Source organism: Geotrypetes seraphini, chromosome 1 (assembly GCF_902459505.1).
Source record: "Geotrypetes seraphini chromosome 1, aGeoSer1.1, whole genome shotgun sequence".
Classification (NCBI taxonomy): Eukaryota; Metazoa; Chordata; class Amphibia; order Gymnophiona; family Dermophiidae; genus Geotrypetes; species Geotrypetes seraphini.
The window spans coordinates 40,295,758-40,322,313 of NC_047084.1; the positions used below are offsets into that span (position 1 = coordinate 40,295,758).

Genomic DNA, 26,556 nt, shown 5'->3' on the forward strand with positions numbered 1-26,556 from the left:
TATTCTATAAAGAGGCGCAAGTAAATTGTAGTGTGGAAACAAAAAGGGGTGAGGCCATGGGAGGGGCATGGTTACTTTGGAAAATTTGACCACTCTGTTATAGAATTCGCCCTTTCTGTACCTAAGGTAGATATGGGGATTCACACCAGGTTTTAGTTGGTGTAAATGGTCATGCCTAAATTTCCTGCACCAATTTTTTGGGCACCTTATGTAGAATTTCCCCACTGTGCATTAATTTTTATTGTTAAAACCTTATTGCACTTTAGTAAAAGGGCCCCATACTTTTGTATTTCCAAAAATATATCTGTATTTTTCCTCCAAAATTGCTTCCTAGGTAAAAATGTATGAAGACAATTTTCCTGAAGCCATTTTTAAAGTATGAGCACACTTTTCCTTTGAAAATAAGAGAAAGGTCTGTGGTTAAAACCTAATAGACTTTATATAGTCTTCAGATTATATGCTTTAATGTGTGTCTGTATTAAGAGCTGTATCTTACACAGAACTAGATGTATATTTAAGTAAACTAAAAATATAGCATTTCAAAAAATGAAACAGAAAAGTTGTTCCAAATGGTGGAGCTGCAGTGAATTATTGCCATTGTTATTGAGCTATTTGAATATAGCAGAGGCCATCAGTGCAGACATTCATTTTAAAAGGAGTGTGAAATTGTTGTCTTAGAAGGCCACCAACCAGTAATATATTCAAGCTGTTCCTAATGAATATATATTTGTATGCAGATATATTATATGCATATATATATAACGATATTCTATATTCTATATATTATATGCATATATATATATATAATGATATTCTAGACTTCTGGTGGAGCTGCCATGCTGTATGGACATGAATAATTTCGTTCTATATCCACCCTCATTCAGCCCTTGGATAGAGTGCTGCAATTTGTATCTAAAATGGTCCAAAGTGATCATAGCGTGCTCAGAAACTATTATATTTTGGTTATAATGCATATGTTGAAGAAAAAGAGCACACAATTATAAAAAATAAAATTGTGGAACACGTAGACAAACATGATTTAACGAGACAGAGTCAGCATGAGTTCAGCCGAGGGAGATCTTACCTCACCAATTTGCTTGACTTCTTTGAAGGGGTTAATAAACATGTGGATAAAGGTGAGCTGGTTGATGTAGTGTATCTAGATTTTCAGAAAGCTTTTGACAAAGATCCTCATGAGAGGCTCCTGAAAAAATTAGTCATGAGATAGGTAGCAAAGTTCAATTGTGGATTAGAAATTGGTTATCGGATCGAAAGCAGAGGGTAGGGTTAAATGGTCATTTTTCTCAATGGAGGAGAGTAAACAGTGGAGTGCCGCAGGGATCTGTACTGGGACCGGTGCTATTTAACTTATTTATAAATGGTCTGGAAATTGGAACAGTGAGTGAGATGATTAAATTTGCAAATGACACTAAACTATTCAAAATTGTTAAAATACATGCAGATTGTGAAAAATTGCAGGCAGACCTTAGGAAACTGGAAGACTGGGCGTCCAAGTGGCAGATGAAATTTAATGTGGACAAATGTAAAGTGATGCACTTTGAGAAGAATAACCCAAATCACAGTTACCAGATTAAGGAGTGGGCCCCTGATCCCCTCTCCTCTGCACACTTCATGGTCCACCTTGGGGGTTAGCGCCCATGAAAAGGATGTGGGTGTCATTGTAGACAATATGATGAAACCTTTCGCCCAATGCGCGGCAGTAGTCAAAAAAGCAAACAAGATTGTAGGAATTATTTTAAAAGGGATTGTTAAGAAGACTATGAATGTTATAATGCCTCTGTATAGCTCACCTGGAGTATTGCATTCAGTTCTGGTCTCCTTATCTCAAGAAAGATATAGCAGCACTAGAAAAGGTTCAAAGAAGAGCAACCAAGATATAAAGGGGATGGAACTCCTCTCTGATGATGTCATCAGGGATGCAGCAGAGCAAATCAGGGCAGTAGAAGGGCGCGAAGCACCGTGTGTAGAGTGCTGCGGCTGCTGCTAGAGGCTAGAGGCGGGAAGGGGGGGCGGCAAGGGACTAAGGTAAGCGAACAGACCGCATGAAGGGAGGGTCAGATGGGGGTTCGGGTACACCGGAGGGGGGGGGGAAAGGGAGCAACAACAACGATCTGCCTTACACGGAAAGAAACCTATGCACACACGCGCGCACCTGAAACCGACTCTTCCTGGAAGCTGCCGCTCCATACCGCCGTGCGGGCCTGAAACCGACAGCCAAGGGCGTCCTGGAGTCCTTTGTAGTGCATGCGCACTCTTGCTGCCACAGCCCGACAGATCAGGGATCAGGGAACACGCGGCAAGAGTGCGCATGCGCGCTTAGCGTTTTATTATTATAGATAATGATGATGAGTCCTAAAAATGCTAAAACAAAGTTCTGACTAGGATCCAAGTTTTGTGGACTCTGTCGCCTTCCTCAGGGGACAAAAGTAAACAAAACAAAAAAAAAATACATAAACAAGTGAACATTTTAACAAGTAAATGTTATGACAACTAATCCATTAAAAAAATTATACTTAAAGTGAAAGGAAAAAGTAAAGAATATTATGATAAGAACAAGAAAACATTGTGATATGATGAAAAAGATATGTACTTCAATTAATGTAGATTGCTCTTTGTAAGGAGTATTTTACGACTAAAGGAAACAATCGAAACAGCAAACCAATTAATATGAGAAAATTGTTTATAATGAAATTTTTTAAATGGTTATGATAATGAATTAGTGTTATTAATAATTGATTACAGTAACGCCTCAAAAAAACCTCTGAATGTGATCCAAATATCAACTCGTGCTTCTCTAAACAGATATGATTATTGTATCTTTGAGCGCTAAATCAGTATATTAAAAGATAGCTTAAAGACAGACCAAAATGAATATATTAAAAAATTGATCAGTTAAGAATTTTGTAATATAAATAATTGGTAAAATCATGATTTATAATAAAAATATTTGTATGTGCATCAAATATAATGATGCAAATACTAAATATGGGCTGATAGATGATAAACACAGATTAAAAGAATCATCAGAGTGCACATCTATAAAATAAAAATGTATATTAAGAAAGAGCATTGTCCATAAATTGAACCAATTAGCTGGTGCATAAGTCATAATTGATCTTAAAAGCTAAATACATTTTTATAAAAACATATATATTAAAGGCTCCTTTTACTAAGCTGCATTTTTAGCGCGCGCTAACCCCGGGCTCCACAAAAAATACTAACGCAAGCTCTATGGAGGCGTTGGCGTATAGCGCATGGTGCAATGCAGCGTGTGCTAAGCGCGTGCTAAAACCGCTAGCGCAGCTTAGTAAAAAGAGCCCTAAAAAGCAGTGTTTTAATGTGCTAGTTAAATACTCATGATTAAGGAACCATGTTAATGACACAGAATGCATTGGGGCAAAACTGGTATGCTAGAGTCTTAATGCTCTTTTATTTATGTGCATTCATATAACAGGGATGATTAAAAGCATCCAAGATCATATTGGGAAATCCATAATGGTGAGATAGGTTAATTACACTTAACCTAATCACTAAATGAGTGGAGTAGAACGGATACAAGTGGATCGATTTTTCACTCCATCAAAAATTACAAAGACTAGGGGACACTCAGTGAAGTTACAGGGAAATATTTTTAAAACCAATAGGAGGAAATATTTTTTTACTCAGAGAATAGTTAAGCTCTGGAACGCATTGCCAAAGGTTGTGGTAAGAGCAGATAGCGTAGCTGGCTTTAAGAAAGGTTTGGACAATTTCCTGGAGGAAAAGCCTATAGTCTGTTATTGAGACGGATATGAGGGAAGCCAATGCTTGCCCTGGATCAGTAGCATGGAATGTTGCTACTGTTTGGATTGTTGCCAGGTACTAGTGACCTGGATTGGTCACTGTGAGAAAGGGCTACTGGGCTTGATGGACCATTGGTCTGACCTAGTAAGGCTATTCTTATATTCTTACTTTGACTGAGCACTGTATTGCAAAGTTCATAAGGTTCATAGACAACGGCGCGAAAGACAAAAGCGCGTGCCAACAATTGAGCGCAGCGCGGAGGCACGCGCCGCACAAAATTACAGTTTTTAGGGGCTCCGATGGGGGGTTTTGTTGGGGAACCCCCCAGTTTACTTAATAGACATCGCGCCTGCGTTATGGGGGGTTTGGGGGGTTGCAACCCTCCACATTTTACTGTAAACTGAACTTTTTCCCTAAAAACAGGGAAAAAGTTAAGTTTTCAGTAAAATGTGGGGGGTTACAACCCCCACGCCCCCACAACGCGGCGCGATGTCTATTAAGTAAAGTGGGGGGGTTCCCCCCCACACACCCCCGTCGGAGCCCTAAAAACAGTAATTTAGAGCGGTGCGCGCCTCCGCGCTGCGCTCAATTGTCTGGGCGCACCTTTGTCCCGGCGCGCTTTTGACCTGACACCGTTCATAAGGTTCACTTTTTAGTCATGACTGGTATTCTAGACATAGTAAAATAAAGGTGACTTAAATTGTGAAGTTTGACAATGTACATTTAAACAACACCTTGATGTTAGTTGACATATAGACATTGATTTTATGCATGCTGTTGCATTTGTGTTGCATTCCTGGATAATTCTAGTTCTAGTTATTTAAGTATATCTATTCAGGCAAGCTAGCTAATAGGCTAAGGATTAGATCCTGTAAATGGTGTCCAAATTTGGGTGCCGACAACAATGAGTGCTGAGCGCTATTGTAGAAATGGCGCTCCAAGTTGGGTGCCGTTTATAGCATGGTGCTTAGAACCAGGATCCGTGCCCAGTGTAAATTCTTTTGTCTAAATTTGGCGCAGATCTACCTTTATTCTATAACACTGAGCACAAAATCTAGGAATGCCCGTGATCCACCCATGCCCCTCTCATGGCCACATTCCCCGTTCGAATCCTTGTGGAAAATTTACATGTGCAACTTTATAAAATACCGACTACAAAGATGCACATGTAAATTCTAATTGTTGCCAATTAGTGCCAATAATTTGTATTAAATTAGAAGTGCAATTTGGGTATGCGCTCAAATTTGCGTGCACAATTTTGAGCACTATATCTAGAATTTTCAGAATGTGTTACAAATTGGATGTATTGTTTGACTTTCACACTAGTTGTCTCTTTCCTAGTTATTTAATTCATAAAAACACTTTTTTTTTCTGTACATGTAGGTGGGGTTAAGCCTTGTGCTTTGAACTGCTTGGCTGAAGGTTACAATTTTTACACCGAGCGCGCCCCTGCTGTGATAGATGGAACCCGCTGCAATGCTGATTCACTGGACATCTGCATCAATGGAGAATGCAAGGTTACAAAGATTTCATTTTAGTAGTATTGGCTATCTTACAGTAATATACTTCTTGTACAGGATGACTGAACATTGGAGAGAAGCACTATTGACTCTGTAGATATTTTCCATGAAAGCACAAGGATTTGTTTGCTATTACTGTGAAATTCTTATTGAACTACTGAAATTTAAAAGCTTTGGGGGACCCTTTTACAAAGCTGCGGTAAGCACTAACGTCCCATTGTATTTTCAGGATGTGTGCATGGTACCAATTTGCAAAAATAAATGTATTTTTTGGCATTGGGGTTTGTCTGATGGTGGAGAGTGGGCATGTTCTGTGCTAATTGGTTTACACAGCTATTTTGCCATGCAGTAATTAAAGTAGGAATTTTGGCCATTTTAGTCCTGTGGTAAAAATGGCCTTGGCATATGGGAAAGACCCACATAAGGGCACACTAAGGCTACTTTTTACCGCTGTTTGGTAAAAGGCCCTCTTTATCTTTTATTGTTACTTCTATATTTTTAAGGAAAACTGTGTGAATGAATGCTGACCAAAGCTGAACCCAAAAAAACATTCCTAAATTGCATCCATAGGCAGCAGAACGTTTTTGTCTGGGGGGGGGGGGAGGGGTGTGGATTCCAAAGGCTCTGCCCTAGCCTAGCAGAATCCTGTGACATGACCTCTCTCTCCAGCTCCCAACTCCCCCCTTTCCCAGTCACCGTAATTTTAAATCTTCCGGCAGTCGCAGTGCAGTGTCAACGAACAGGCCTGCCCTGGAAGTCTTCATTCTGCAGTGACGCTGCCCGAAGATTTAAAATTACAGCAGCCAGGAGGAGATGGGTGGGGAGAGTAGAGCCATAACTGACTCTTTTGACCGTCAATTTTTGGGAGGCCACGGCCCCTGTGGCCTCCCCCGTTACGACACCTATGCTTGCATCTGACTATCATCTGTCAAATATTATGTACTTTCAGCCACGAGCTTGTGAAATTTGCAGTATTTCACAAAATTTGCACAATTTACTGCAGGTTTTTCAGCAGTAATTTCTTTAACAAATATTTGTAGCGTTCATGAAGTTTGTTGAATCAGTGAAGTTGAAATGTATCCCTTCCTTCAATCTGCCACATTAATCACTCACAAAATTATAAAAAAAGAGAAAAGAGGAGGCTAGGGGAGGAAATTAATGCTAAAGTAGCCACGCTTATATGCTCATCAGATGTTGGTATAGGAGAGGCTCCTGTCCGGTTAAACCCCACTAATTGACCTGGCACACGATGTGGTGATATTCAGTGACATTTAACTGGTTTAAGCCACTGAATATCACTGCTAACTGATCATTTCCCAACCAGCCAAGATAGGGGTGGGTTGGGGGCAGAACATGGGCAGATGTTCAGTCTGCTGACTGGCTAAGTATCTGGCTGTTCTAACTTTGGGATCCTTTTACCAAGCTGCAGTAGAAAGTGGCATTAGTACACTTTTATGTGTGTTTCTCCCACACGCTAAGGACATTTTTACTGCAGCAATAAAATGGCTGATTTTCCCTTTTTTTTCCAATTTATGGGCATGTGCTAAAGTTTCTATTAGCACACGACCATTATAAAAATGATTGTGTGGGCACTTACTGAAACCTATTTTGTAAGCGGTAAGGGCTTATGTGCCACTCCTACTCTAATCCTCTAATTCAGTGGTTCCCAACCCTGTCCTGGAGGACCACCAGGCCAATCAGGTTTTCAGGCTAGCCCTAATGAATATGCATGGAGCAGATTTGCATGCCTCTCACTTCCATTATATGCAAATCTCTCTCATGCATTTTCATTAGGGCTAGCCTGAAAACCCGATTGGCCTGGTGGTCCTCCAGGACAAGGTTGGGAACCAGTGCTCTAATTGATGCACAGTAATGTAGCTATGCTAACTGATCAACATAGAAACGCCCACTCTCCACCCCTGCCCAATCCGTAGAAAAACTAAAAATATTTTTTAGTGTTGTGGTTTGATCACGCAGATCTCAGACTTACTGCAGGATGCTTGAGTGTGTCTCACAATGTCATTTTAAGCTGCACTAGTGCTTACTGCAACTTAATAAAAGAACCCCTTTATGTGCTAAAGTTAACCAGGTGCTGATCTTAATATTGGTTAGTGTCCAGTTAACTTCCAGTAACCACTGATGGCCGGCTATTGAATGCCAGGAGCCACTTATGCCCTGGTATTTAAACTCCAGGGATCTGATGGCTGTGAACTGCTCAGATGCTGTGTTCTGCTACAGGCTGAGTATCGAGTGGACAATTTCTCAACACATAAGAATAGAAGCCCTAAATATATGCATATATTATATATATATAATGCATTTTTACAGTAGTATTTTATTTCATTGTAATATCTCAAGTCTGTAGGACAACTGCAAAGTTTAAAGTCTCAAGGCAAATTTTAATGATGAAGAATAGTTTGCAAGTTTCATGAATTCTCATATTTGAATTAAGAAATGATACCTTTAAGTTACCTTGGATATTTTAGAATGCACATGCTAGTCTGAGGTTTATACCCTCTTTGGATCCTTTACTGATAGATGCAAAGGAAACCTGTGAATTGCAGCTTGCTAAACACTGCAAATAACAAAAGGCTAATGCTTCTTCTCATAGCCTTGAGGCATGGCACTGCTTGGAGAATAAAACAATAAATAAAGGCAATGTTGAAATAAATGTTCCAAAAAGAAGAAAAAAAATATCAGCAGCTACTGATATATGACCCCCAGTAACATGGGAGCCTGAGCCTGTCAAGTCTTGGAAGTTAAGCAGGGTCAGCTCTGGCCTCAAAAGGAGACCACCAGGGAAGACCAGGTGCTCTGGGCTGCAGAAGGCAAAGGTGAACCATTGCAGTATCCTGCCAAGAATGTCAGTCACACAGAAGGCTCTGATTGCCTCTGTCTTTGAAAAAAACCGATAAGGTATTTACCACGACCAGCACTTACATGAAAAGGAACTACTGTTAATCCTTTAACCACACTGCATCAAGCAAATAATTTTATAGGACTATAGCTACAGCTTGAAATAGAAAGGCTTTTCTTCTGATCTGTGCTGTCAGTGTCAGGAGTGAGCCTGCATTAATATGGCAGTAACTGTACACCCCAGTGTTTTATGCCACCATCAGCTTTGAGGAAGGTTTAAATGAATCTAAAATGATGGTACATACAGTATTTGTTGTCATCAGTCAAAGAGATATTTTAGCAATTAACCAGATATCCAAAAGTAAGGTTCTATTTTTGTGATAGTCTGCATGGATTTAAATATTCCAAGCTTTAACCAAACCTTAAGTAAGGCCATGAAGGACTTAGAGTGCATAACCTTAACTTACATTCAGAACTGTGCTCTGAAAGTAAATAATCATTTAAAAAAACTATTATAGTCCTTATTCAAGTCTTTTCTTTTGTCAGTATTACCATAAGATCCTTTACATGTTTTTTCAGCATGTAGGTTGTGATAATATTTTGGGCTCTGATGCAAAGGAAGACAGGTGTCGGGTATGCGGAGGAGATGGGAGTACTTGTGAAGCCACTGAAGGTTTCTTCAATGATTCACTGCCCAGAGGAGGCAAGTACAATATACAGGAGATTTTGTAGCGTCTCTTTTCAACATCAGGTGTTTATAAATTTTCTTCAGTTTTATACTAAAATACACATACAATTAAATCAATTTTATCAACGTAATCAAATTGTTGAAGGTCATAAAGAATTGTGCTCCCCCTCCCCCATTTAGTAAAATTCAGATAATTAACCTCAAGGTAGACTTCCAGCAGCAAAAGATTTCACAACACAGTTTTCAAGCCTTGTGATTGTGGCATAGAACTTTTTTCCTGCTGGACACTTGTCTTAAGGCTGTTTGAATTTTAGAAAATGTGCCAAAACATGGCTTTTCCAATAGGATTTTACTTAAGTGAGAGTGTTATACTGGTAGCAAATTTAGGTCTTTAAACTGTGCTTTGGGAATGGACTTTTACTGTTAGCCATTAGTAACTAGAAGAGCAAAAAAATTTTTTTTTTGTGCTTCATTCACATGGCTTTGGGTATTGGCCTGTTTCCTATCAACAATCTATTGCAACAGGAAAGAGGGAATCACAAGCACAGTGAATGAAGCACAGCAGAAAAAAATACATTGGGCCTCAAAAACTGGTATATAAAAACAAGGCTTTATTAAAGGACCCAACATGGGCCATGTTTCAGCAGTGTACCTGCTTCAGGGGTCAGTTAGATACGTATTTCAACACCGTAGATACTATTCATCTTAATCATAAAGTAATCTCACATGTGTACAGTTTGTGCTACAGGTTTGCTCTGCTCATTTACAGGACAAAAAACACTGCATACACATACATGTAGAGTAAAAAACACCAGTGTGTCAAAAAATTTAAACTGCCTTTAGTGCTGTAAGTCTGTCAAGTTCATTTGTAGTCTGAAAAAAGCTGCACATGTGTACACACTGAATAAAAAGGCACCAAACAGATCTTGAATCAGCTTGACAAGTTCTCAGCACTAAAAAACAATTTAAACTTCTTGATTGTAGGGATGAAACACACACAGCACATGCAGGATACGAGTTGGGCGGAGTTGTTGCCTGAAGCTAGCTCTGAGCCCTTTTAGTATGCATCTATGCTCATGACATCACAGTAACTCCCTTGATTACATGTCTAATGATTGGTGGATACAAAGTCACATGCATTTACATTGTGTCACCCTCAACTCAGCACTTAGACAATACCTGTGTTTTTACACGTAATCAATACCTGTGTTTTTACACGTAATCAATGCCTGTCAGCTGATGTCCTTTTCCAAATAAGGACTACTTAAATAAGATAAGGGTTAATTTGTGACAAGTAAGGGGGAGAGAGGGAATGATTCAGCATTCTTTCACAGGGCTTGTAATGTCAGTGTGCTGAACATTATCCTGTTTCAGAATGACGTTTCTTCACTTGATGCACTGGTGTTTTGGGTTTTTTTTACTCTGCACGTGTGTGCAGTGTTTTTTGCCTTGTAGCACAATGTTCACATGCTGGATTACTGTACTTTATTGATTAACCTGAACAATGTCTATGGTGTTGGAATACTTATCTAGCTGACCCTTAACATAGGCACACTTGCTATAGGCCCATATTGGGTCCTTTAATATTGTAATTCGCTGATTGTCCCGCTCTCTTTGGTGTGAACCGCCTAGAAGTCGTCTGATTATGGCGGTATAGAAGAATAAAGTTATTATTATTATTATTATTAATAATAAAGCCTGTTTCTCCACACCAGTTCTTGGGGCCCATTCTGTTTTTTTCTGCTGTGCTGTGAACAGCATATTTTAACACTTTGGCTCCTTTGCTGTTGATTATTAGAAGTATGTCTTGGTTTTAAAAGTCTGATAATTTTAAACACTGATCTTGGTATATCACTTTAGTGGTTGTGATATGAAATAAGAATCTGATATTCAAAGGGATTATTACCCTAATTTTAGAGTACATCTAGTAAAATGCATAAATGTTTGGACTTACAGCGGCGTCTTTTACAAAGCCGCGCTAGCGGCTGCTGTGCGGCAACAGCACCGAAACCCTTTAAATCTCTATGGGATTTTGGGCTGTTAGTGCAGCGCAGCCGCTAGCACGACTTTGTAAAAGAGGCCTAGTGTACTGTTGCATGAATTTAACTTGTGGCAAGCCCAAAACTAATCAAGAAGGGGCATTCCCACAAATTTTTTTTTATTGCAGATTGTACTGTAGGTTAATATACAGATTAACACAGAAGCACTTAGAAACATTTAGGAAGCGGTAAGTAATTCCATGTTAGACATTTGGTATGTGGTAATTTTAACACACTAGCTGGCTAATGTTCCATGCCCACTATCTGCTCATGCCATACCTCTGAAAAAAATCCTTAAAAGTTCAGTAAGGCACAGTTTAACATGTAAAAACAGGTAAACTACCGCAAAACCCCTAAACATGGTTGTGCAGTAACTTGTTTTCACGTGTTAGTGTTTAACACCCTTTAGTAAAATGGTCCCTTTGACAGGTAAGATCCTAAATGAACCTTTTTGAAAATTTGCTAGGGCTAAGTACCTGAATTTATGCTGAGAATTTCACTAAGGGGCCCTTTTACTAAGCTGCATTAGTCAGCAGCTTAAAATGGCATGTCATGGGATGCGCTCAGGTGTCCTGTGGTAACTGCCAAATGTGTGCATGCTAACTGTGCTAAAAAAGTTTTTGAGTGGGCATATCAAAGGGCAGAGAATGGGCATTCCTGCACTAATCATTTAGCGCATCTATATTGGTGCATGTCAATTGGTTAGCGCAGGAATACCACGTGAGACCTTACCGTCTACAAAATGGGTGATGGAAAGAGCTCATGCGTAATTTTTTTTTAATGGCCCTGTGCTAAAGCGGTTTACAAAAAATGGAAAATTGATCATTTTAGCACCACCGCAAAAATGGCCTTAGCACGCAGGAAAAACCTGTATAAGAACATGCTAAGGTCATGGCAGCTTAGTTAAAAAAAGGCCCCTCTATTCATAAATGAAGAAGCCTTAAAAGTGTGTGGTAGCAGGGAGTGAATTTAGGGTAGTAGACAACAAAAGAACTTGGCACGAGTTTTCAGCACTAGGCATCTAAATTATGCTTATAAATCTAAGCAAATAAATTACAGACAGAACTAAAGGAGCATATCTTTTAAGTTCTTAAATTTATGTACGAGTAAAATTTCAGCAGGAAACAGGCTTTTATGTTTGAATGAAACTGGGAAAAACCTAGGAGTGAATTCTGGAGCTCTGCTTTTTTTTTAATATTGGGCCCCATGATGCTATTATTGGATGCTTTCATTTTGCTCTATAGCAGTGGTTCTCAAACCTGGTCCTGGAGGCACCCCAGCTAGTCAGGATTTCAGGATATCCATAATGATTATTCATGAGAGAGATTTGCATACACTGCCTCCACTGCATGCAGATCTCTAACTAATATTCATCCCTCCTTCCCCACAATATTCAGCCTGCGCAGATCAGTGTTTTTTTTAAGCGCTGATCGCCACCGGCAAAATTGTCCTGATATTCAGTGCCGGACCATGTCCAGGCACCAACACTGAATATGGGGCTGATACAGTACCTGACTGAATATCAGGCTGGGGCCCTGCATAAGTATTTTGTCTTTGTTAAAAAAAATACACCCTGTGCCCCCTAACAATGTTCCTCTGTCCTCTCCCCTCGCTTGCATAAAAGCACCCTCCCCTACCTGGCCACCCCCTCCCATGTGCAGGTAGGCCACCCTCAGGCCTAGCTACATACCTGGTGATCCACCGGGAGGTCTTTGGGGGCAGGAGCGCTGCTCCCTAGCTCCTGCCTCGTAAAATGGCTGCCACAAGTAGGATGCACTCCTACCTTCGAAGGCCCACCCTGCTGGACTACCACATGAGAGGGAGTGGTCAGGTGGGGGGCACTTCAATGCTGATGGAGGAAGGGGGGGGAAGGAGAGAGAAGCATTATTGCGGGGGCAGGAGGGGGTACGGGAAATTTTAAAAAACCAAACAAACAAAGGAAAAAATACATACGTGGACCTTGCTGGCCCACTTAGATCACTCTCAATATCAGCCTCTTTGAAGATGACCTGAAAACCTGACTGGCTGGGGTACCTTCAGGACCAGGTTCGGGAATCGCTGCTATAGAGCATAGTGCACTAAAATGCTACGGCTAATGGTGTCTTATATACCATTATATCTCCAACTGGTTTCAAAGCGGTGTACAAAAAATTACAAAAAGCTTACAAAGAGTAAAATTATAATATGATATCTAATTGATAAGTTGTTAGATTTATAAATGATAGCCAAAGTGTCTGAATTAATGTCCACCCAAAAGATAATCAATCATGATTTCCAAATGGTATGAGAAATGACTTATTGATATTAGCAGTGCCCAAAGTGAGAACATTAAGGGCAATTTTATAAAGGATGCCTAAAAGTTAGGTGCTAGCTGATAGAATAAGCACACTAATATGAATGAATGATGTCCCAAATTGGCATTTACGTATGTATGTGCTAGGTGCTATTTAATAAAATTGGCACAAAAGTCACATAATGTGTAACAACAAATGCACAGTATCAGTGGGCAGCATATGGGTGCTTCTTGGGTGTTCCACCGAGGTAAAATTGTATCAGATTGTGCCAGCTTGTATCGGTCATTAACCTGGCTTAAGCTGATGTGCCTAAGGGCTCCTTTTACAAAGCCGCGGTAGCGGTTTTAATGCACGCACCAGATTAGCGCGTGCTATAGCGCATACTAGCCAGAAATCTACCACCTGCTCCAAAGGAGGCGGTAGAGGCTAGCGCGTGCGACAATTTAGCGCGCGCTATTCCGCGTGTTAAAAGCCCTAGCGTGGCTTTGTAAAAGGAGCCCTAAGTTTCTACATGCCAAACTGGGTTAGGTATACCTTAGCATGGTTATAGAACAGTGGTTAAAGCCACAGCCTCAGCACCCTGGTGTTGTGGGTTCAAACCCACGCTGCTCCTTGTGACCCTGGGCAAGTCACTTAATCGCCCCATTGCCCCAGATACATTAGATAGATTGTGAGCCTGCCGGGATAGACAGGGAAAAATGCTTGAGTACCTGAATAAACTCATGTAAACCGTTCTGAGCTCTCCTGGGAGACTGGTATAGAAAAATTGAATAAATAAACATAGCATGCTTATTTCTCACACCTATATTTAGGCATCACTCTATAGAATTGCCCCATTGCAATTTCTAGCAGTTTTTTGCAGCAGCGGAAAGTGGTAAGTAGAAATGCTATGTAGTTTAATGGTTAGTGTAGTGGGCTGAGAAGCTGGAGAACTGGGTTCGATTCCTATTGTAGATCCTTGTGACCCTGGCAAGTCACTTTGGGCTAGCATTACTCATAGGAGCCAACTTTTCAAAATGATAGGGAGCGCTCAATTTGGCACAAATTACCAAGTCCGTACAAAGGATCTTAAAGCATGGTGGGCTGTGAACACAACTGGTCAGGCTGTCCCTAAATGAAGAGCACAGAGGTAGGGTCATCACACAGGGAGGACTTGTGGCTAAAAGAAATACTAGCTTTCAAGTCGTACCATTCTCTCTTCCTTCCCAACCCCCACTCATTCCCACAGTTTACCATCCTACTCCCAGCCCATTTACACCACATTCATGCTATGCCTTCCAGTCCACTCTGGCCCATCTATACTACCTACATGCTTCCCCTCCCAGCCAGTCCTTAATAGTCCCCTTTCCCTACCTAACGTATGCACACCATACACTTTCCTTCCTTTCAGACCATCCCCACTTCTTTCTCAGTCCTTCCCCACCTTAATGTTGTTGTTTGCCTCCTCCTCTCATTTTCTTATTCTGTTTTTCTCTTACTAATTTTTCCCAGCCCTAAGAGCATCTCTACCACCTGGCATACACAAAACTTGGAAGCTTAGCAGTCAGTTGATCCACAGCCCTCAGGGCCACATTCGCATGTGGTACTTCCTGCCCTTAGATTGGAAATTCAAAAGATCACATGCTGAGCAGGAAATTGGTGAACCCAAAGACATACATTTATGTCACCCCACCTTATCAGTCACAGAGTAAGACATTGACTTGGAGAGCTAAGTTAGCACTGACTTTAATGCCTTTTGTAAAAATGGAAACTAGCCCTCATGATGTGGAAGGATATGGGGGTGTCACACCCTTATATCAATACCCCCTTATTCATGGTGCCTCTCACAGCCACACAGGTCACAGACCCCAAAAGCTAGCCTGTAACAGATCTGTGCTGGAAGTCAGAATGGAAAGCCAGGGTTTAGTAGCTGAGCCAAGATTAAAACCAAACTAAGAACACCTGAAAGTGACAGGTAAGATCTGTTTGGAAGTGAAGGTGATGAAACAGTGTGACAAGGAGGCTGTAGACAGAAGGATGCTAGACGGTATAGAGAGAGGCATAACCAACAGAAGAAAGTAGGTGTTGATGCCCCTGTACAAGTCATTGGTGAGGCCCCACTTGGTGTATTGTGTTCAGTTTTGGAGGCCGTATCTGGCTAAGGATGTAAAAAACACTTGAACTGGTCCAGAGGAGGAGGATGAAAATAGTATGGGGCTTGCTCCAAAAGTTGTATGTGAAAAGACTGGAATACCTGAATAATTATATTGTAGAGGAGAGGAGTGATGGGGGAGATGTTTAAATACTTGAAAGGCATTAATATAGAAACAACTCTTTTTCAGAGAAGGGAAAATGATAAAACTAGAGGATATACATTGAGATTGCAGGGTGGTATATTTAAAGTAATATTAGGAAATTATTTTTCATGGAGAGAGTGGTTGATGCCAGAAATGCTCTCCCAAGGGAGATGGTGGAGATGAAAATGGTGATGGAATTCAAAAAAGTGTGGGATGAACAGAGAGAATCTCTAATTAATGGTATAAAATGAAAACCTAAAGCCAGTACTGGACAGACTTGCATGGTCTGTGCCCCTTATTTGGCAATTCGGTTTAGGATGGGCTGGGGAGGCCTTCGATGGAAACGCCTGTAATTTGGAACATGAGGACAGTGCTGGGAAAGCTTTTATGGTCTGTATCCTGGAAATGACAAGATGGTTTGGATAGGCTTGAGTGAGCATGGACGGCAACTCCAGTAGTTAGAACTTGAGGACAGTACCGGGTGGACTTTTACAGTCTAGTATCAGAAAATATTAAAGAAAAAGACAATTTAATCATGAATTTATAATGTGTGTGACTACGGTACTGGGCAGACTGGATAGACTGTTCAGGTCTTTATCTGCTGTCATTTACTATGTTACCCCCTTCCAAACTCCACCCATCTCACCTGTAACTCTTCCTTCTGCTGCCTTGTTATTTCTTTATAATGATACACATAATGAACCCATGGTCTGACACCACTGTCTCCCATAAGATCTAACAAGGGAATGACTTTTTATTTTTGTGAAAAAGGGAGATGGTGTTACTCTCTATTCCCTTCTCAATTTGACACTCAATCATAGGTCTCTGCATTTCAGAGCTGCCAAAGAGAAGTAATTTTAAAGATATTTTTTACACTATGGCACCAAATACTGCCACAGTCCCCCCTTCTGTTCCCCCATGTCCTTCCAGTAAATTAACATTAATTTTGGAAACTACCGGGCTAAGGGAGAAGGGCGAAATATAGCTATTGCTTATTCTTGATCCAGCCTAGTTTAACTTTAGTCCTCCGTCGCTGCTTCATCTAGGGTTTCTTTCTGTTCTCAAATTCCTTCTTTTAAGCATCTTCTTCCTGGCTTCCTTCCATGTCATCATAATTTGTCTTTCCTCAATCGTTTCTTTCTACATCTTCTCTCACCTCACTTTCTTCTAGTTTTACTCCCTTCTCCATTTCTCCCCTCTTACTTTCTTTTCGTCTTACTCCCTTCTCACCTTTTTTCTCCTTCATATCTTTCCATCAGGATCACCTTTTCCCTCAGCCCCTCTTTTACAGCTACTCTCCATCTCTTTCAGCTCCTCTTCTCTCCCAGATCATGTCTTCTTCCAGCAACCTTTCCCCTCACAGATCATGTTCTCTTTGAATTCTTCTCACCCTCCCAGCCTGTTTCTACTTCTCCCCCACAGATCCACTATCAATTCACATCCTAGGGTTACCAGATTTTATTCCTGTAAAATCCGGGCCCATAGCCCTGCCCTGAGCCCGCCCAGATCCACCCAACCCTGCCCAGTTCCACCCAAGTCACACCCCATTCTGCCCCAGTCTCACCCCCCTCAACTTGTTCTCATCCTCGGGATCATGTTGGAAGAGCAACTGTGCGTGCGTAGATGCAACGTGATGGCATCATATGCATGCATATGACATCACCACGTTGTATCCATGCATGCAAAGATACCCTCCCGCCATGGTCCTGAGGTGGAAGCTTTTCAAAACCTGGACATAGTGCCGGGTTTTGAAAAGACGTCCAGATGCCTGGACATGTCCTTCTAAAAAAAGGATATGTCCGGATAAATCTGGACGTTTGGTAACCCTACTATGTCCCTATCACACAAATCCCTTTACAGCTCCTTTCTGTCTCTTCCACCATTTCAGAGCAGCATTCTCTCTCCTAACCAGTGACCCCTTTCCATTCCCCTCACTTGTTTCTTGCTCCCATCATTCCTCTCCCAGTACCGCTTTGTCATTTTTTTTTTTAACTTAATTGCTGTAAATATTATTTTGGCAACAAAGGTAAATTGTTATGCCAATAAACTTATCTGAATCTGTCTGTTCCTTTTGTCAGTGTCAGCCTGCTATACTTGTTTTCCATTATGGCAACTGCTAAGTTATGGAAATTCCCTCCTCCCCTGTATTCTATTGGATAGGCTGCAGGGGGAGGTGGGAGCAGTAACTAGGATACAGAAGAACATAAGAACATATGAATTGCCGCTGCTGGGTCAGACCAGTGGTCCATCGAGCCCAAAAGTCCGCTCATGTGGCAGCCCTTAGGTCAAAGACCAGTGCCCTAACTGAGACTAGCCTTACCTGCGTACGTTCCAGTTCCGCAGGAACTTGTCCAACTTTGTCTTGAATCCCTTGAGGGTGTTTTCCCCTATAACAGCCTTCGAAAGAGCATTCTAGTTTTCTACCAATCTCTGGGAGAAGAAGAACTTCCTTACGTTTGTACAGAATCTATCCCCTTTTAACTTTAGAGAGTGCCCTCTCATTCTCTCTACCTTGGAGAGGATGAATAATCTGTCTTTATCTACTAAGTCTATTCCCTTCATTATATTGAATGTTTCGATCATGTCCCCTCTTTTCAAGGGAGAAGAGGCCCAGTTTCTCTAATCTCTCATTGTACGGCAACTCCTCCAGCTCCTTAACCATTTTAGTCACTCTTCTGTGGACCCTTTCGAGTAATACTGTATCCTTCTTCATGTACTGCGACCAGTGCTGGATGCAGTATTCCAGGTGAGGGCGTACCATGGCCCAGTACAGCAGCATGATAACCTTCTCTGATCTGTTCGTGATCCCCTTCTTAATCATTCCTAGCATTCTATTCGCCCTTTTGGCCGTCGCCGCGCTTTGCGCGGACAGCTTCATTGACTTGTCGACCAGTACTCCCACTTCTCTTTCCTGGGGGGTCTCTCCAAGTACCGTATTTTCTCGCATATAACGCGCGCGTTATACGTGGTTTTTACATACCGCGCATACCCTCGCACGTTATACGTGTGAGCGCGTTGTACAAAATTTTTTTTACATAGTTCCCCCCCGACGTCCGATTCACCCCCCGCAGGACCGCTCGCACCCCCACCCCGAAGGACCGCTCGCACGCACTCGCACCCGCACCCCCACCCCGAAGGACCGCTCGCACACACTCCCACCCGCACCCGCACCCCCACAGCCTCCCGACCCCCCCCCCCCATCATGTAGAAGCTCCTACCGGTGTCCTGCTGCTTCCTTTTGGCGGTCCCGACACCCGACACGATCGGGGCAAGAGGGAGCTCAAGCCCTCTTGCCCCAGCCAACCGCGGCACCCCCGACACGATCGGGGCAAGAGGGAGCTCAAGCACTCTTGCCCCCCCCCCCCGACTCCCCGACACGATCGGGGCAAAAGGGAGCCCAAGCCCTCTTGCCCCGCCGACTCCCCAACTCACCGACAATATCGGGCCAGAAGGGAGCCCAAGTCCTCCTGGCCCTTAGGACCCCCCCCCCGCTAGTTGTTCGGGCCAGGAGGGAGCCCAAACCCTCCTGGCCACGGCGACCCCCTACCCCCACCCCGCACTACATTACGGGCAGGAGGGATCCCAGGCCCTCCTGCCCTCGACGCAAAACCCCCTCCCCCCAACGACCGTCCCCCCAAGAACCTCTGACTGCCCCCCCCAGCCGACCCGCGACCCCCCTGGTCGACCCCCACGACACCCCCACCCCCCTTCCCCGTACCTTTGTGTAGTTGGCCGGACAGACGGGAGTCAAACTCGCCTGTCCGGCAGGCAGCCAACGACGGAATGAGGCCGGATTGGCCCATATGTCCCAAAGCTCCGCCTACTGGTGGGGCCTAAGGCGCCTGGGCCAATCAGAATAGGCCCGGGAGCCTTAGGTCCCACCTGGGGGCGGGGCCTGAGGCACATGGGCCCAACCTGACCATGTGCCCAAGGTCCCGCCCCCAGGACCTGATTGGTCGGGGAGTCGGGACCGCCAAGAGGAAGCAGCAGGACACCGGTAGGAGCTTCTACATGATGGGGGGGGGGGTCGGGAGCCTGTGGGGGTGCGAGCGGTCCTTCAGGGTGGGGGTGCGGGTGGGAGTGCGTGCAAGTGGTCCTTCGGGGTGCGGGTGCGTGCGAGCGGTCCTTCACGGTGGGGGTGCGAGCGGTCCTGCGGGGGGGGGTGAATCGGACGTCGGGGGGGCATCAGGCTTTCAGGGTGGGGAGAGGACTTCAAGGGGGAGAGGAGAGTCGGGGCGGGCGAAAGGAGAGTCGGGGTGGCCAGAGGAGAGTCGGGGCGGGCGAAAGGAGAGTCGGGCGGCATGGGAGAGTCGGGCAGCATGCGCGGTATACGGGTGTGCGCGGTATATAAAAATTTCTGTACATAGATTTGTGTTTTTCGCGCACTATACCCATGTGCGCGTTTTACACGGGTGCGCGTTATCTACGTGAAAATATGGTACTGCACCGGACATCCTGTATTCGTGTATAAGATTTTTGTTACCAACATGCATCCCCTTACACTTATCCACGTTAAACCTCATTTGCCATTTCGTGGCCCATTTCTCAAGCGTGTTTATGTCATGTTGCAGGTCTTCGCAATCCTCCTGCATCTTCACTACTCTGAATAACTTCGTATCGTCTGAAAATTTAATCACCTCACTCGTCGTACTAATTTCCAGGTTGTTTATAAATATGTTGAAGAGCACGGGTCCAAGTGCCAAGCCCTGCAGTCCGAGCATTGTCCTTTTACCCCCACTCTCTGTTTCCTATCTGCCAGACAGTTTTTAATCCACATGAGTATTTCACCCTTGATTCCATGGCTTGCAATTTTTCAAAGTAGTCGTTCATGCGGAACCTTGTCAAACGCTTTCTGAAAATCAAGATATACGATGTCGACTGGGCCACCCTTGTCTATCTGCCTGCTTACTCCCTCGAAGAAATGCAGCAAGTTAGTCAAGCAAGATCTTCCCTTGCTGAAGCCGTGCTGGCTGGTCCTTATCAGATTGTGTCCATCAAGGTGATCAATGATGTGGTCCTTTACCAGCGCCTCTACCATCTTTCCTTGTACTGAGGTCAGACTTACCGGTTTGTAGATTCCCGGATTTTTGCTTGAACCTTTCTTGAAGATCGGCGTAACATTTGCCACTTTCCAGTCTTCTGGAATCCTTCCTGATTTGATCGACAGATTGGCTATTAGTTGAAGCAGTTCAGCTATAGCCCCTTTCAGTTCTTTGATTACCCTTGGAAGGATGCCATCTGGTCCCGGGGATTTATCATTTTTAAGCCTATCAGTCTGCGTGCATACCTCTTTTCAACTGACCGTCAACCCTGTGAGTTTCCCGTCTTTGTTTCCTATGTTGTATATCCTCTTCGGTACAGATGCAAAAAAAATGTGTTCAGTTTGTCGGCGATAGCTTTGTCCTCCTTTAGCACTCCCTTTATTCCATGGTCATCCAGCGGCCCCACCACTTCCTTCCTTTTTTTCTTTTAGCTCTGGAGCTAGCTGCTACAGATCTCCAGCTTTAAAGGGAAAAGTATTAGGGGTGCTCAGACACCCACAACATCCACAGATCTGGTGCCTATGCCTTTACTAAGGTGTGCTAACAGATTTAGAGGGCCATTTTTGATAGTGTGTCTAAGGCTAATTAGGACATCTTGAGAAATGTGTCCAAAAATTGGGAGACAAAAATGTCCATTTTCAAAACCGCTAGACATCTTATAATTTTTTGTTTTGAAAATCGCCTATCTGGACGGCTTTATCCTTAGGACATTCAACTTTTTCGCCATTTTCAAAAAAGAAAAAAATCCAAATTCAAGAACATAAGAATAGCCTTACTGGGTCAGACCAATGGTCCATCAAGCCCAGTAGCCCATTCTCACAGTGGCCAATCCAGGTCACTAGTACCTGGCCAAAGCCCAAAGAGTAGCAACATTCCATGCTACCGATCCAGAGCAAGCATTGGCTTCACTCATATCTGTCTCAATAACAGACTATGGACTTTTCCTCCAGGAAATTGTCCAAACCTTTCTTAAAACCAGCTATGCTATCCGCTCTTACCACAACCTCTGGCAATGCGTTCCAGAGCTTAACTATTCTCTGAGTGAAAAGATATTTCCTACTACTGGTTTTAAAAGTATTTCCCTGTAACTTCATTGAGTGTCCCCTAGTCTTTGTAATTTTTGACGGAGTGAAAATAATAATAATAATAATTTTTTATTTTTATACTGCAGTACCTTTCAGTTCTATGCAGTTAACAATAATGAAAAGCTACAGCGATAGTACAGCAATAGCATAAAAAAATTTCATAATAACAGCCGGCAAATATATCAACTTGTACCCATTCTTCTCCACTTGAGATTTTGTAGACTTCAATCATATCTCCCCTCAGCTGTCTCTTTTCCAAACTGAAGAGCCCTCACCTTTTTAGTCTTTCCTCATATGAGAGGAATTCCATTCCCTTTATCATCTTGGTTTCTCTTCTTTGAACCTTTTCTAGTGCCGCTATATCTTTCTTGAGATAAGGAGACCAGAATTGAACATAATACTCCAGGTGAGGTCGTACCATGGAGCGATACAGATGCATTATAACATTCTTAGTCTTGTTAACCATCCCTTTTAAAATAATTCCTAGCATCTTGTTTGCTTTTTGGGCCGCAGCCACTCATAGGGTGGTAGGTTTCATCATATTGTCTACAATGACACCCAGATCCTTTTCTAACCCCCAAGGTGGATCCTAGCATCCGGTAACTGTGATTTGGGTTATTCTTCCCAATGTACATCACTTTCCATTTGTCCACATTAAATTTCATCTGCCACTTGGATACCCAGTCTTCCAATTTCCTAAGGTCTGCCTGCAACGTTTCACAAACTGCATCCATTTTAATAATTTTTAACAGTTTAGTGTCATCATCAGATTTAATCACCTCACTCATCGATCCAATTTCCAGATCATTTATAAATAAAACATCCAAAACCAAGCCATTTGGATGTAGGCGGGGCCACAGTTTATACTAACCTGGCCACACAGACATGCCAGTAGAGCAGTGGGGCACCTTAGGGGGCACTGCTGTGAACTTCACATAAAGGGTATGAGGCATAAATCTCACCAGAACCCCCTTATAATGTATGATGAGCTCTCCAAAACTCTCCCCACCTGTCTATGACCCCAATAACCTTTATGGCTGCAGGTGTCACCTATATGGCAGTATACAGGTAGTAGGTTTTTGGTAAGCTCACACTTTCCACCATAAATATATTAGGTAGGGTGGGATATGGACCTGGGTCCCCCCTCTCTGTGGTTGACTACAGATATAGCTTGGGATGTCTAAAAGGCATCCTGGACTCCTTGGAAAATGTTTATCGCTGCAAGACATCTAAGTGCTAAGCATGCCTAAATCCCACCCATAACACGCATCCAACATGCCCCCTTGAACTTTGGACGCACTGTGAACAAGAAGCCTAGCAGGATGTCTAGGATGTCAGTTTCAAAAATTGTCACTTGAACGTTTTGGCAATTAGAATGTCCCAAGTGCCGGTTTATGCTGTTTTTTTATGTCTTTTTTGAAAATGAGCCCTTTAGTGCACTTTAATGAATTAGTGTGCATTAAGTGCCATGCAGCCCATAGGTATGTAATGAGCTGTGCAGCATTTGGTGCACTCTAATCATTAGATGCACCATAGGGCTCCTTTTACGAAGGTGCGCTAGCGGTTTTAGTGCACGCACCGGATTAGCGCACGCTATAGGGTGCGCTAGCTGAAAATCTACCACCTGCTCAAAAGGAGGCGGTAGCGGCTAGCGTGCATGGCAATTTAGCGCGCGCTATTCCACGTGTTAAGGCCCTAGCACGCCTTTGTAAAAAGAGCCCTTAGTTAAAGAACCCTTTTTTGTATTTATGAAACTTTTATCCCATACAAGATATTCAGAGAAATGCGTGAGCAGTAATATGAAATAAGATCAAGTATATTGAAGATGAAAAGAAAATATTAAACATCATGCTTTAACCCACAATTGGAGAGTCAAAATTACACAAGAATAAAGGGAAAAAATATAGCCTTTATAAAGAGTTGCACAATGATTTAGAACAACTGGTTAAGGGCCTATGTTTAAGCATTAGAAACTACTGGACTTTCTTAGCAATCAAACATTCCAGAAATTGTTTCAGCTTCAGAAACAAATATGAATTATACTCAAAACAATGTGAAGGAAATTTCAAAATAAATGTCCCAGGTAGAGCCAAAACCCTTGGCCTTAAGGCCAAAAAGCTTTTTCTAAATTCAGAGTGGTAGAGAACTGGAATGCTCTGCCGGAGTCTTTTATAAGGGAAAAACACCCTCCAGGAATTCAAGACAAGGTTGGACAAGTTCCTGCTGAACCAGAACAAACGCAGGTAGGGTGGTCTCGGTTAGGGCATTGGTCTTTGATCTGGGGGCTGCTGCGTGAGCGGACTGCTGGGCGCGATTGTCCACTGGTCTGACCCAGCAGCGGCAATTCTTATGTTCTTATGAGTTACACATAACAAGTCAGAAAAAATTCTTATAAGAACATAAGAGTTGCCTCCGCTGGGTCAGACCAGAGGTCCATCGCACCCAGCAGTCCGCTCTCGTGGCGGCCCATCAGGTCTATGACCTCTGAAGTGGTTTCTTTACCATCTCTATAACCTACCTCTGCTTTTATCTGTACCCCTCAATCCCCTTATCCTTTAGGAATCTATCTAAACCTTCCTTGAACCCCTGTACTGTGCTCTGGCTTATCACAACCTCCGGAAGCGCGTTCCATGTGTCCACCACCCTCTGGGTAAAAAAGAACTTCCTAGCATTTGTTCTAAACCTGTCCCCTTTCAATTTCGCCGAGTGACCCCTAGTATTTGTGGTTCCCCACAATCTGAAGAATCTGTCCCTGTCTACCTTCTCTATGCGCTTCAGGATTTTGAAGGTTTCTATCATGTCTCCTCTAAGTCTCCTCTTCTCCAGGGAGAACAGCCCCAGCATTTTCAACCTGTCAGCGTATGAAAAGTTTTCCAAACCTTTTATCAGTTTAGTCGCTCTCCTCTGGACCCCCTCAAGAACCGCCATGTACTTCTTGAGGTACGGCGACCAGTACTGGACACAGTACTCCAGGTGCGGTCGCACCATTGCACGATACAGCGGCATGATGACTTCCTTCGTCCTGGTTGTGATACCCTTTTTAATGATACCTAACATCCTGTTTGCTTTCTTTGAGGCTGTCGCACACTGTGCCGATGGTTTCAATGTTGTGTCCACCATCACCCCCAGGTCTCTTTCAAGATTGCTCACCCCTAGCAGTGATCCCCCCATTTTGTAGCTGAACATTGGGTTCTTTTTCCCTACATGCATGACCTTGCATTTCTCTATATTAAAACTCATCTGCCACTTTTTTGCCCACTCTTCCAGTTTTGTTAGGTCCCTTTGTAGGTCTTCGCAGTCTTCCGTGGTTCTAACCCTGCCGCAGAGTTTGGTGTCATCAGCAAATTTAACAACCTCACATTTCGTCCCCGTCTCCAGGTCATTAATAAATATATTGAACAGGAGCGGTCCCAGCACCGATCCCTGCGGGACTCCGCTCGTGACCCATTGCCAGTCTGAGTAATGGCCCTTTACTCCAACCCTCTGTTTCCTGCCTGCCAGCCAATGTTTGATCCATCGGTGGACATCTCCTTGCACCCCATGGTTCCACAGCTTCTTGAGTAGTCGTTCGTGAGGTACCTTGTCAAAGGCTTTTTGGAAGTCAAGGTAAATGATGTCTATGGGTTCCCCTTTATCCATCTGGCTGTTTATTCCCTCAAAGAAGTACAGGAGGTTCGTGAGGCATGACTTCCCCTTGCAGAAACCGTGCTGGCTCGCCTTCAGTTGTCCATTGTTTTTTATGTGTTTGCAGATTGTGTCCTTAACCAGCGCTTCCATCATCTTTCCCAGGACCGAGGTCAAGATCACCGGCCTGTAGTTTCCCGGGTCACCCCTTGATCCCTTCTTAAAGATGGGCGTGACGTTTGCTATTTTCCAGTCCTCTGGGATCTCCCCAGTTTTTAAGGATAGGTTACATATTTGGCGAATTGTTTCCGCTATTTCGTTTCTCAGTTCTTTTAGTATCCTTGGGTGGATGCCGTCTGGACCAGGTGATTTGTCGCTTTTCAGTCTATCCACCTGTCGGAGGACATCCTCTCGGCTTACCTCTAGTTGGACCAGCTTTTCATCTTGGTCTCTGTTTATGATCTCCTCAGGTTCTGGGATATTGGATGTGTCCTCTCTCGTGAAGACTGACGAGAAGAAGTTGTTTAACCTGTCAGCTATCTCTCTTTCCTCCTTTACCACTCCCTTCCTGTCTCCATCGTCCAATAGTCCCACTTCCTCCCTGGCTGGTTGTTTCCCCTTCACATACCGGAAGAATGGTTTAAAGTTTCTTGCTTCCCCCACCAGTCTCTCCTCATATTCTCTTTTCGCTTTCCTAACCACTCGCTGACAGTCTTTTTGTTGCCTTTTGTGCTCCTTCTGATTGTCCTTTGTTGGGTCCTTTTTCCATTTTCTGAACGATGTTTTCTTGTCAGTTATTGCCTTTTTCACTTCATTTGTTATCCACGCCGGGTTTTTTGTCCGATTTGTTTTGCACCCTTTCCTAAAACTGGGGATGTACAGGTTTTGTGCTTCGTGAACCGTGCCCTTGAGTAGGGCCCAGGCTTCTTTTACGGTCGCCATCTTCCCTGAGCTGTTGCTGAGTTTCTTCCCCACCATTTTCCTCATGGCCTCATAATTTCCTTTTCTAAAATTGAGCGCTGTCGTTGTAGTTCTTTTCACCTTTGATGTTCCCGTTTCTAGCTTGCATTGGATCATGTTGTGATCGCTGTTTCCTAGTGGCTCTAGTACTACTACCTCCTTTGAGGGTCCCTCTAGCCCATTGAGGATTAGGTCAAGAGTGGCATCTCCTCATGTTGGTTCCGTGACCAGCTGTTCCATGAAACAGTCCCTCACCGCCTCCAGGAATTTTGTTTCTCTCTTGCAATTTGAGTGTCCAATGCTCCAGTCTATTCCAGGGTAGTTGAAATCCCCCATTACCACCACACTTCCGCTTTTGCTTACCTGCC

The 26,556-nt window shown here is 43.3% G+C and overlaps 1 protein-coding gene across 5 annotated transcripts in view; it reads left to right on the forward strand.

The window, feature by feature from the left end:
- ADAMTS6 (ADAM metallopeptidase with thrombospondin type 1 motif 6) overlaps positions 1-26,556 on the forward strand; it is a 662,036-nt gene that overhangs the window by 481,254 nt on the left and 154,226 nt on the right. For all 5 annotated transcript variants that reach the window (XM_033930281.1, XM_033930272.1, XM_033930267.1 and 2 more), the window contains 2 exons: positions 5,188-5,321; positions 8,760-8,883. In XM_033930281.1, coding sequence (XP_033786172.1) covers positions 5,188-5,321; positions 8,760-8,883 — 258 coding nt within the window. The remainder of the gene's footprint in view (positions 1-5,187; positions 5,322-8,759; positions 8,884-26,556) is intronic.